The following is a 13,042-nucleotide window of genomic DNA, read 5'->3' on the forward strand; positions in this document are numbered from 1 at the left end:
AAATCGTGAAAATGGGTGAACATTTGAGTGAACATTTTAACTCAAATCTTTGCTTCTGGGGGGAGGTCCCTGGAACAACATATTTTCAGATGGGAGGGCGGAGGCATATTACATATAATGTTTGGGTTCCTTGACATGAAATATTGAGAACCACTGATGAGGTTTTCAGAAATAAATACATTTAAAAAAATACATTTTTTAAATTTCGATGTCAGGCTTAAATGGGTTAAACTCTAGCTGTCCATTCCAGGTAGAATATCAACAGTTGTTTTGAGGCAGGATTCCATGTACCTCTAGGACAGAACCTACTAAAATGACGATCACCGTTACCTGATTCCCCAGGTATTTACTGTACTGTATAACGTCAACATTGTTCTAAATAATAACTGAGGAAGTGCAAAGATGTTATGTCTATTTACTCTATTAGTGTGTTTTGGTTTCCAGTGAGAGGCCATGTGCTACTGCCTGCTCCAGGTGTGCACAGGCTCTCCCTCTGCTGGACATGTGGAGTACTGCAAAAACCTTACTGCTGACCAGGGTCATGTACACCAAAGCAAAAAGTTGGATTTGGGCCGTTGTAAAGTGCTTAGCCAGCGCTCTAGTTGTTCCCGTTAGTAGCTGTACAGGACAGGCCGGAAGCTGGAGATAGGCTGCTTATCCCTGCCTTTGTTATAGAAACAGTTACAGCACGCCATGGCCAGTAGGGAGAGGAATGCTGCACTGACCTCAGCTGGGAGGACGAGACATTTTGGACCATGTGAGAACCGTCGTGATAGGCGCCGACACCTCAGGGATGTGTTTAACCCAGTGGTTCCCAGACGTTTTCATGTCAAGGACCCCTACATTGACACTAATGAGCCCGCGGACCCCCATTTGAAAGAGATATGCCAGGTGTCCCCATAAGAGAAGATTTTGACGGCTCTAGCAGTGATTCTCAACCCGTTTAATTTCAAGGACCCCCAGTTTAACATGTATTAGTCTACAGACCCCCATTTAATGTATTGTAATTTCTATCTCTGAGACCCCCATTGTAAAATCAATGTTAATGGAACTCTGAGAGTGTACAAATGGAACCAAACGGACCCGTTAGGGTCAGTTTGGTTCCATTTAGCTGGGGACCCCCTGGAACTCCCTCAAGGACCCCTGGGGGTCCCCGGACCCCCTGGAACTCCCTCAAGGACGCCTGGGGGTCCCCGGACCCCCTGGAACTCCCTCAAGGACGCCTGGGGGTCCCCGGACCCCCTGGAACTCCCTCAAGGACGCCTGGGGGTCCCCGGACCCCCTGGAACTCCCTCAAGGACGCCTGGGGGTACCCGGACCCCACTTTGGGAACCACTGGGTTAAGCCATTTGATTGTGACGAATGGGAATGGGTAACAACCGAAGATATCGTTCACTTTGTATCCCTGGTGGCTGTTGGTGACCGAGGAGGGGAGACCATGCAGACTCACTGAGCTGGTGTTTTAAGTCTTAAGTCTTAAGCCATTTGATTGTGACGAATGGGAATGGGTAACACCGAAAATATCCTTCACTTTGTATCCCTGGTGGCTGTTGGTGACCGAGGAGGAGAGATGATGCAGACTCACTGAGCTGGTGTTTTAAGTCTTAACCCATTTTGGGCGGGAACCCATTTTGGTGTTAGCATTATGTTATGCTTTAGCTATTGAAAAATAGCAGATCTACAAGCTCATAGCGCGCCACCGAGTGGCGCGCTACGAGCTTGTAGGTCTGCTATTTTTGAAAAATCAAAGAACGACTGACATAGAAACATAGCTTTTTCAGAAAACTGTCAGGATGTAGAAGACATTTTTAGAATCTGATCTCAGGTCAAAATGGGTTAACCCATTTGATTGTGACGAATGGGAATGGGTAACACCGAAAATATCATTCACTTTGGTATCCCTGGTGGCTATTGGTGACCGAGGAGGGGAGATGATGCAGACTCACTGAGCTGGTGTTTTAAGTCTTAAGGAGGAGGGGAGACGATGCAGACTCACTGAGCTGGTGTTTTAAGTCTATTGGTGACCGAGGAGGGGAGATGATGCAGACTCACTGAGCTGGTGTTTTAAGTCTTAAGGAGGAGGGGAGATGATGCAGACTCACTGAGCTGGTGTTTTAAGTCTATTGGTGACCGAGGAGGGGAGATGATGCAGACTCACTGAGCTGGCGTTTTAAGTCTTAAGAGTCAAGGAGGAGGAACAGCCACATACCTTTGCTTTCTGAAAGAATTTATGCTTCAGCAACTCCGACGACGTGGGCCTGAAAAACAACACAATGCCAGTGAATCACCTCCTTTTTTCAGACCCGTCTTTCTCAAAGCCCCACTGACTCACAACAGCCTAGCGTCTGTTTTCAGAGATGTCTTAGAACTGCAGCGGAAACAAAATTATTACCCCCGCGTGTACGGTGTAGCGTGTGCGTTACGACAAAATACACCCACATCCTGTAAATAGTAGCAGCGATAAGACTGAATTACCGTAGTACCTGGCCAAAAATATCAATGCTAGCTCTATAGACATACTAACTTCAATTATATCACACAGCTTTTTTTGGAGTTGTCTGGAAGCAGACGCGTGTTGTCAAAATGTCACTGACGCGTGTTGTCAAAATGTCACCCCACTTAGTTTAGACTAGTCATTGGTTAGACATGGGTTAAGGATAGGTTTAGGTGTGCTGCCCCGTGGGAGGTTAGGTTTAGGGTGAGGGTTTGAGATAGGTTGTAGTTGTAGGACTAATGACTGGTCTAACCAATGACTAGTCAAAAACTGTCTAAACTAAGTACTGCACCCCACTGTCGTGTGTTGTCAAAATGTCACTGACGCGTGTTGTCAAAATGTCACTGACGCGTGTTGTCAAAATGTCACTGACGCGTGTTGTCAAAATGTCACTGACGCGTGTTGTCAAAATGTCACTGACGCGTGTTGTCAAAACGTCACTGTCGTGTGATAAATCCATCTGTTGGAAGCCAAAGTCACGGGTGATGATTTCACCCATTTCCAACCTGCCGGTATCTTCATAGAATTGGTCCTCACATAATATGGCACAGTTTTATCTCGAGCATTAGGAATAATTATACGAAGATAGGTTGAAAATGGAGGAAGTCATCGTTTAACCACTTACACCCCATATATACTTTGTTGTACAGCCGATCTACAAGCTCACTCTGCGCATGGTGCCCAACATACGATCTACAAGCTCACTCTGCGCATGGTGCCCAACATACGATCTACAAGCTCACTCTGCGCATGGTGCCCAACATACGATCTACAAGCTCACTCTGCGCATGGTGCCCAACATACGATCTACAAGCTCACTCTGCGCATGGTGCCCAACATACTCTACAAGCTCACTCTGCGCATGGTGCCCAACATACGATCTACAAGCTCACTCTGCGCATGGTGCCCAACATACGATCTACAAGCTCACTCTGCGCATGCTGCCCAACATACGGATGCCAGGGTTCATTCGGTTCATTACTGTGTGCTGGCTCTACCGTGTGTGTGTTAGGCATGTAACGATATATCGATATACAGTATATATTCCATCATATTCACGTGCTTTTGGAGAGAAATGAGACAGACTCCATGCAGTCACTTTCAGTAGTAGAGGCCTGCAGAGGGGAGCTGTATGTGTCTGTGACACAGGTGATGGTCGTTATTGATGCTCATTAATACATCAAGCAATTATGTTTCTGCACTGTCAAATAGGTCTACATCTATCCTAAGATGCCATCAAAGAAAAGAAGAAATGTTAACTCGAGCTACATGTAGGTTTAAACATGAAAGTTGTTGCACAGAAATTAAGTAATTTTACATGAAAAGTAATGCTACTTTTGCAATGTAGTTAAATACAAATTATGAAAAAAGCTTGGGGAGGAAGATAAATAATTTAAAAAAATATATTTTTCGGTCATTTGTCTGGAAAATAATTGTGTTGAATATATCATGAAAAATCGTATCGTGAACCTCATATCGTGATACGTATCGTATCGTGAGTTGAGTGTATCGTTACATGCCTAGTGTGTGTGTGTGTGTGTGTGTGTGTGTGCGTGCGTGGACTAAACAACGGCCACCTTTTCTCGGGCTCCTTCTGTAGACACAGGGAGATCATTTTCCTGAAGGATTTGCCGTATTTCTTCACAATCTCCTTGTCTGTGATGCCCGTCTCCAGGCCGGGGGGGTCGTTCTGCAGGGTCAGCATCAACACCTGCACACGTAAAACATCCACAGACCCACATTAACCCATTATTTAGGCCTGACGTCGAAATAAAAAAAACTTTCGCTCTGAAAGAATATATATTCAAAGATTTGTGGCGCATCTTTACGATTTTTCAAAAATAGCAGACCTACAAGGTCATAGCGCGCCACTCGGTGGCGCGCTATGAGCTTGTAGATCTGCTATTTTTCAATAGCTAAAGTATAACATAATGCTTAGTTAAAACACCAAAAGGGGTTCCCGTCCAGAATGGGTTAAGCACCCAAAGGTTCAGGGAGCAGTTCTACAAGCTCACAACGCCTAGCTTGTAGAACTGCTACTTTCACAACTGTAATTATGTTCAATACAGCTATGCATTGATATTAGAAAGAAAATGTACTTCATAATTTGAGTATTTAACTAAAGTATGCATACTTGTGGCCTATATTTTTGTCAGTGCTTTACCCCTAAACTTCTTTGCCCTTTAAATTTTTTTTTTTTATAGCGCTTTTCCAAGTGCTCAAAGCGCTTTACAATGGTTCATTCATTCATACATTGGGAGGTGAAGCGGCGAACAGTCGACGCCAGCGTCCTCACTTCCCACATTCACACACCAACGGTGGCGAGCTCACACCGACCGACTCATTGGAGGCAATGTGGGGTTCAGTGTCTTGCCCAAGGACACTTCGACATGTGGACAGGAGGAGCCGGGATTCGAACCGCCGACCCAGGGATCATTGGACGACCTGCTCTGCCTCCTGAGCCACAGCCACCCTTATCATATATATATGTTGTGAGCCTGTAGATCAGCTATTTGAAGAAGTTTAAGGGATAAGTGGTAAGGCACTGGCAAAAATATGGCCCTTTAGTGTACCGCTGGTTCACATCACTGACCTTCATGGGAGGGTATTTGTGATAAGGCGCAGCCCCTGAGGCGAGCTCAATTGCCGTGATCCCAAAACTCCAGATATCTGCTTTGAAGTCGTAACCTCTCACCTGCAGGAACACAAACCATCCACAACCTGAACAGATCAGATTTGCTTCCATCCCCAACCACGTCCAAACACACAACATGAGGTCATGTTTTGACCACAATGTTAAAAATGTCATATAGAGAGTATGTTATTTAACCCATTTTGGATTGATGGCAATTCAAAAAAAGGCTTCTAAATCATAATAGTTTTCTGAAAAACCCATGCTTCTACGTATGTCAGTTGTGCTGACATAGTTGTGCTGACATACTGCGAAAAATCTGGGTGTGACCCTGGACGATCAACTGACGTTCTCGGCAAACATCGCATCAGTGACAAGGTCCTGCAGATTCCTCCTCTACAACATCAGGAGGATTCGCCCCTTCCTCACGGAGAAGGCAGCCCAGGTGCTCATCCAGGCTCTCGTCATCTCCCGCCTGGACTACTGCAACTCCCTCCTTGCTGGTGCTCCGGCATCTGCCATCAGACCTCTGGAGCTTGTTCAGAAAGCTGCGGCTCGTCTGGTGTTCAACCGCCCCAAGTTCTCCCACACAACCATCCTTCTCCGTTCTCTACACTGGCTCCCCGTAGCGGCCCGCATCCAGTTCAAAACCCTGGTGTTAGCCTATAGGGCAGTGAAAGGAACAGCTCCTTCCTATCTCCGGGCTATGGTCGATGCCTACACCCCTGCCCGACCACTTCGGTCTGCCACCTCGGGGCGACTGATTGCCTCGTCACTCAAGGGTCCTTCTGGCCGATCCACACGGTCACGACTCTTTTCTGTTCTGGCCCCACAGTGGTGGAATGAACTCCCCACTGATGTTAGGACAGCAGAGTCACTGCCCATATTTCGCCGCAGGTTGAAAACCCACCTCTTCAGGAAACACTACCCTTCCTCTCTGCCTGACCTACTTGTTGTTAACTAGTTGTACGAACGTTTGTTTTCTATTGTTGTATTGTTTATTGGATCTTGTTTAGTCGATACACTTAATTGTTTTAGCTCATGCTCATTTGATTTAGCTATTTTGTCTCATCCGGTTAAGGAAATAGGTAGCTGATATATTGCATTTTTACCTTAGCGCTAGGTATACTCTTGGTTGCTTGTTTTTGCAGAAAATGCACTAAAGACTTCTGGTGATTAGTAGTTTTTGTTCCCTACCTATGTTGAATACACTTATTGTAAGTCGCTTTGGATAAAAGCGTCTGCTAAATGACTGTAATGTAATGTAATGTAATGTAATGTGCTCAACCTTTTTCATGTCAAGGACCCCCAGAATTATCTCCATTGGGCCACGGACCCCCATCTCAAAATATGTAGTTTCAGGGACCTCCCCAGAAGCAAATATTTTAGTTAAAAATGTTCGCTCTGAAATATATATTCAAAGATTTGCACCACATTTTCACGATTTAAAAAAAATAGCAGACCTACAAGCTCGTAGATCTGCTATTTTTCAATAGCTAAAGTATAACATAATGCTAACACCAAAAGGGGTTCACAGAGACTGTAAGCTATGGCTACATGGCTCCATGTTTTTATAGAAAACCAGCAGCATTCACTAAAACAAACCCATGTTGCAGTAGAAATGTGTGCTATGCTGCACTCCTCAAATATGGCTGTTATCTCTGCCGTAGGCTACAGAGGCGAGGCCAGGCCAGATCGTTTTGTTTATTTTTGCCACGGTTGGTTGTTCCCCCCCTCGGATCGGATCAGCGCCGAGAGCAAAATCACGCTCACCTGTTCCATGACCTCTGGAGCCATCCAGCACGGCGTTCCCACAAACGTTTTGCGCACTTTATTTCGGGTCATGTCGCCACCCGTAGCGAGAAAGGCACTGACGCCGAAGTCTGTGGGGGCAGAAAAAGGGGGGTGGGGTGGGTGCAGTGTTAAAGGGACATTTCACCCTTTTTGCATAAAAATATATGTTAATGACGTTTAGAAGATTTAGAACACTTTCCTGGGGGTCTTTATGTGTCTAATATGTGGTTTTAGATATTTTAGATTTTAGCAGTGAGCCCAGTGTCTCTGATGTCATGGACACTGGGCTCACTTCCTTCCTGGACTACAATTCCCATAATGCTTTGGTGCACTGCTCCTCCTTGTGGATAGGGGGAGGGCTGTCTTACTGAGACAACATGTAGTCCAGGAAGGAAGTGAGCCCAGTGTCCATGACATCAGAGTCACTGGGCTTACTGCTACAATCTAAAATATCTAAAACCACATATTACACACACAAAGACCCCCAGGAAAGTGTTCTAAATCTTCTAAACGTCATTAACATATATATTTTTGCTAAAAGGGTGAAATGTCCCTTTAATTTCATTGACTAAAACTATGACAAAAAAAATGTTCGTCGGTTACCCTTTTTGTCACTGACAAGTACTAAATAAAAACTAAGCTATGATGACTAAAACTAAGTAACAGTTATTGACAATTTCGTCAACAGATAAGAACTAGAGTAAAATGTTAGGGAGGGACTAGTGGAGAAGAGATCCAGTAGAACTAAATGTTAGGGAGGGACTAGTGGAGAAGAGGTCCAGTAGAACTAAATGTTAGGGAGGGACTAGTGGAGAAGAGGTCCAGTAGAACTAAATGTTAGGGAGGGACTAGTGGAGAAGAGGTCCAGTAGAACTAAATGTTAGGGAGGGACTAGTGGAGAAGAGGTCCAGTAGAACTAAATGTTAGGGAGGGACTAGTGGAGAAGAGGTCCAGTAGAACTAATAGACAATTCATCTTATGTTTGGTTGCGCTCTGAAAATAACAGATCTGTAAGCTCAGGTTGTGCTGCCATGCGTTGTAAGCTTGTAGATCAGCCATTTTCAGCATTCAACCAAAGTGCAAAATCAGACATTACGACGCCATTAAGGCCCGCCAAAATATTCTTTTGTCAACAAAATAAAGTGTAAAATTGTACTGTATATTTAGTTGACTAAAACTAAAATATTTCAGATGACTAAAATATGACAAAAACCTTTACTCAAAACTAAATCAAAATGTTGCTGTCAAAAATAACACGGTAAACTCAATGCAAACGAAGGGCAACAACCCAGACACTGTATTCTGTGTACACAACAGTCAGCAAAGTTAATTATAATTCACACACAGACACACACAGGGTCTATTGTGAAGAAGTACGCTGCCGAGAGATGATCCTAGCTATGATTCAATGTACGCCGTTGACTCATGAGTCTGGAAATGAGGCTGCCAGCGCCGCGAGGGAATGTGCAACGGCTAATTCTTCACACACCTAATCTGGGTCACCAGTGACAGGCAACAAGAGCCTCGCGGCCAAATACCTGCAATCTGCACGGAGCCGTCTTCTCCAAGTAGAATGTTTCCCGCCTTCACATCCCTGTCAGGACGAGACAAAGAGGTTCTTCAGTATTACGTCTGTATCTTTACCTGTTAGACGTCAAGGAAAACATGATGGATGGAAATAGGTTTCTTTTTTTTTTTTTTTATAATTTTTATCCCACGATTTTGTAACCCATTTTTCACCCCTGTGTGAATTATCTAATGTGATCCTGGGCTCTACACACCCTCCGCCAACCTAGTCCCCATATATGGGGGACATGGGGAGAGAAACGGACTTGAACTCATGCTTCCTTCATGCCTGAGTGTCCAAGTTGCTCCTTTGCACCTGACAGGGGGGAGTTTCCCTGGTTGGACGTAGCGCGTGGAAGGAACACGTTATTCCAACCAGTTCCTTTCCCCTCCATCAGGTGCCCTGGCTGGCCAGGGGGAGGCAGTTTAGAGACCAGGATTACTGCATGTTTTTTGTGAGGGTACCTACCCTAGGGGACAAGGGGAGAACATGCAAACTCCACACAGATAGGCCTTTTTGCCAACCCTGCCTCGGGTATGGGCACTGATGACGCGGAGGAGGAAACACGCCGCCAGCACCCACAGCGTCCCGAGCGGGAATCGAACCCAGGACCTTCTAGCTGTGAGGCGACAGCACTACCAACTGTGCCACCGACCCCACCGACCCCAAAAGGGCGAGGTCGCTTCTCTTTAGGGCGCTTCTCGCTTTAGGGCGCTTCAGGGAGCTTTTCGCCCTTTATCGGGCTTGTTAAGAACTCTAGTTTTCGCCGGCTGCCGGGCGCGGTGCACTAATAACTTTAGGGCAGGCCCGTCTAGAGTTTAAATGGACCGGTGTCAGTCAAAAGGGAGACATCGAAGAGGAAGGATGGATGGGGAAGGATCAACATATGGAATGTCATAACAGGTCAGCTCCATATATGGAGCTCTAAGGGTTTGAGGTTACAGGTCAGATGTAGAGTTGCTGGCCAATATTGATGACATCAGGGATCTCCATATACAGGCTTAATGTTGATGTCATGTGATGTCACGTGCTCCATCCCTGATGATGTCACGTGGTCTCTCACCCCGACCAACCAACCAACACACACACACTGACGGGAAATGCACGATTCCATAGTTAACCATTTTGCTCTTATTCGGAGGGAGAGATACTGAGCCATTAATAAGCACATTAGTTAATCCAAAGTACGCAAAAGGTTTTTATGTTCCACAATAATTGTGAAACAAACTTGGCAATTAATTCAAACATTGTATTTGGTTGGCAATTAATCTCATCACAATGCTACAGTAGGAGGGTTAACAAGCCATCAGGCTCACAGAGGCCATTACATTCATATTAATACATTGTTTAAATGGCACTGATTTGAGCAACAATAAAAAGATAAAAAACATTTTTCCCACAAAATATCATAATTGCAATGGGCGATTACAATGATGCAGTCCTAAAGCACATACAGTAGCTATTCAGTAGCTTGTATGGTCATAAAACGTGTAACATAATTATTAGCGCACTGAGAGGATACTCTCTCAACGCTACTATAGGCCAGTGGTTCTCAAAGTGGGCTCCTTGGGGGGGGGGTTAATACAGCATCACAATCATTTTAAACCCTTTATCCATGTTTTATACTTTGGCTAATAGAAAATAGCAGATATAAAAGTTCACAGCGAGCTTGTACATCTGCTATTATTGATTTTTCTTTTTTAATCTTGAAACCTTGAAAATGTTGTAAATCTTCTCTTCTGAGGGTCCGTATTTTCAGATGATGGTTCTGTGGCCATATATATATATATATATATATATATATATATATATATATATATATATATATAGGGATCCTAGGGATCCTTGGCACAAAAAGGGTACTAGACTACCCTGACACCAATTCAATGTAAATTCCTCGGTACAGAGGACTCAGGAAGGTACACCCAATCCGACACAGTTCCTGAACATTATGTCAGGTCCATCAACTCTTCTCAACGAGCCATTCAATGTGAGGTCTTAAACCTGGAAATGTTTAAGTATTCAGTATTCAGTCAGTATTTTAATTCCACAGGGATTTCAAAGCTCTCATCCTCCCTGCTCGGATTTCTTTATTTTTGTTCTTTATTAGCGCCCGATGGAGTCTCCACTTAACCCATTCAGGCCTGACGTCGAAATTTAAAAAAAAAAAAAAGTTTTCTAAATCATGACAATTTTCGGAAAGATTTGAGGCACATTTTAACGACTTTTCAAAAATAGCAGACCTACAAGTTCATAGCGCGCCACTCGGTGGCGCGCTATGAGCTTGTAGATCTGCTATTTTTCAATAGCTAAATTATAACAATGTTTAAAACACCAAAACGGGTTCCCGCCCCAAAATGGGTTAATGGTTAATGTGGTTAAACGCTAACGTGACATGGATGCGTTCCAGGTCTCAATGGATTAAACACTCATGGTGATGATAAGAGGACACGCACGCACGCGCACGCGCACGCACACGCGCACACGCACACGCGCACACGCACACACACACACACACACACACACACACACACACACACACACGCACAGCTACCTAGACAGAGTTGTCATGGCGACAGACTAACGGTAACGTCTGACCAAAGGGGTCAAGCGAAAGACGAGGAAATAAAAGAGCCCATTAAGACCCATTAAGGCCCGAGGCTGGTTCTACAGGCTGTAACAAAAACAGGGACTCTTTTTGTTATACAATTTACAATTTAGGCATTTAGCAGACGCTCTTAATCCAGAGCGACTTACATTAGGCAAGAACAAAAGTATGGGAATACATCACATATATAAAAAGCATTTATCAAGAAACATGCGTAAGCTAAGAACGTGACTAGAACATATCTATATAATGACGCTATACATATTAACTATACATATATACTATGCTATGCTATACATATGTTCTATGATGTGCTATGACTACATACAATGCAATTATTGTGCTGTCTACATGACATGCTATAAGTCTGTTTCAAATGCTATCTAAGTCTAAAAGTGCTATCTAAGGGGGTAGGATAAGTGCTATGGGCCATGATGGAGTCTGAAAAGGTGGGTCTTCAGACTACGGCGGAAGATTGGGAGTGAGGCTGCAGTTCTGATTGCAACGGGGAGTGCATTCCACAGTTTTGGGGCCAGAAGGGAGAAGAGTTTGGGACGTGTGGAGCGTTGTCCCGGCGTTTTTAGTGAGGGTACTTCCAGCTTTCCTGCGTTGGCTGATCTGAGTGCGCGGGAGGGTTTGTAGGGTTCAATCATGGTTGCAAGATATGGGGGAGCCATACCTTTGGTTGCTTTGAATGCCAGCATCAGAGTTTTGTATTCTGTGCGGGCAGCGACTGGGAGCCAGTGCAGGGGGGGGAGATATGTGAGAATTTTGGCTGGTTGAAGACCAGACGAGCTGCGGCATTTTGGATCATTTGGAGAGGCTTAAGTGCACATGCCGGTAGGCCAGTAAGGAGCGAATTACAATAGTCAAGTTGACAAGACTGTTGTCTGGATTAGGAGCTGGGCTGATTCCTGGGTTATAGCCCAGTCTAGTACATACATGATGCACCCATGATGAACTTTATTTATTATGCACTCACTTTGTCATGTTATGCACTTTATGCTCTTCTCTCTACCTTTAAACTGCAATATGAGCCTTTAGGCACAACCAAGTTGTTCACCCACCTTACTTGTAATGTGATGTGAGAAGGCAGACTATGCAGTATGCACCCGCCACCCACTGCACACGCCACCCACTGCACACGCCACCCACTGCACCCGCCACCCACTGCACACGCCACCCACTGCACCCGCCACCCACTGCACCCGCCACCCACTGCACACGCCACCCACTGCACACGCCACCCACTGCACCCGCCACCCACTGCACCCGCCACCCACTGCACCCGCCACCCACTGCACCCGCCACCCACTGCACACACTGCACCCACTGCACCCGCCACCCACTGCACCCGCCACCCACTGCACCCGCCACCCACTGCACCCACTGCACACTGCACCCACTGCACCCACCACCCACTGCACCCGCCACCCACTGCACCCGCCACCCACTGCACACGCCACCCACTGCACCCGCCACCCACTGCACCCGCCACCCACTGCACACGCCACCCACTGCACACGCCACCCACTGCACACACAATGACAGATGGTTAGGAAGCTACACTTCCTAACCGTCTCTGATGTACCAAGACATCAGAGACACATATACTTCCCACAGATTACAACCACACACGGAGATTTTGAAAACATGACCAATGACAAAAAACTCCCATATCTGCTGGGCGAAGTAGAACAATGTGCAAACAAACACAGCAGCAAGATTCGTGAGTTGCTGTGATAGGAGAAGGATATCAAACGGAACACAACCACCCTAAAGACTAATCATTGTGTATATTCCTGCACTATACCTGCATCCAGTGATCTTGGTACATAGAAATTGATCTATTGAAGATTCTGACTTTCAAATGTACATCATGTTTGTTTTGATTGTATTGCTGTATTGTTGTATTGTGCTTTGGCAATGTAAACGTATGTTTTCTCA

The 13,042-nt window shown here is 45.3% G+C and overlaps 1 protein-coding gene across 4 annotated transcripts in view; it reads right to left on the minus strand.

Annotated features, from left to right (window-relative positions):
* The window catches only part of oxsr1b (oxidative stress responsive kinase 1b), a 183,680-nt gene that overhangs the window by 18,103 nt on the left and 152,535 nt on the right, over positions 1–13,042 (minus strand). For all 4 annotated transcript variants that reach the window (XM_079489157.1, XM_079489155.1, XM_079489158.1 and 1 more), the window contains exons 5-9: positions 8,459–8,514; positions 6,900–7,009; positions 5,088–5,189; positions 4,072–4,205; positions 2,210–2,258 (exon numbers count right to left, since the gene is read on the minus strand). In XM_079489157.1, coding sequence (XP_079345283.1) covers positions 2,210–2,258; positions 4,072–4,205; positions 5,088–5,189; positions 6,900–7,009; positions 8,459–8,514 — 451 coding nt within the window. The remainder of the gene's footprint in view (positions 1–2,209; positions 2,259–4,071; positions 4,206–5,087; positions 5,190–6,899; positions 7,010–8,458; positions 8,515–13,042) is intronic.

This window comes from Electrona antarctica (genome assembly GCF_951216825.1).
Source record: "Electrona antarctica genome assembly, chromosome: 20".
In the NCBI taxonomy this organism is placed as follows: Eukaryota; Metazoa; Chordata; class Actinopteri; order Myctophiformes; family Myctophidae; genus Electrona; species Electrona antarctica.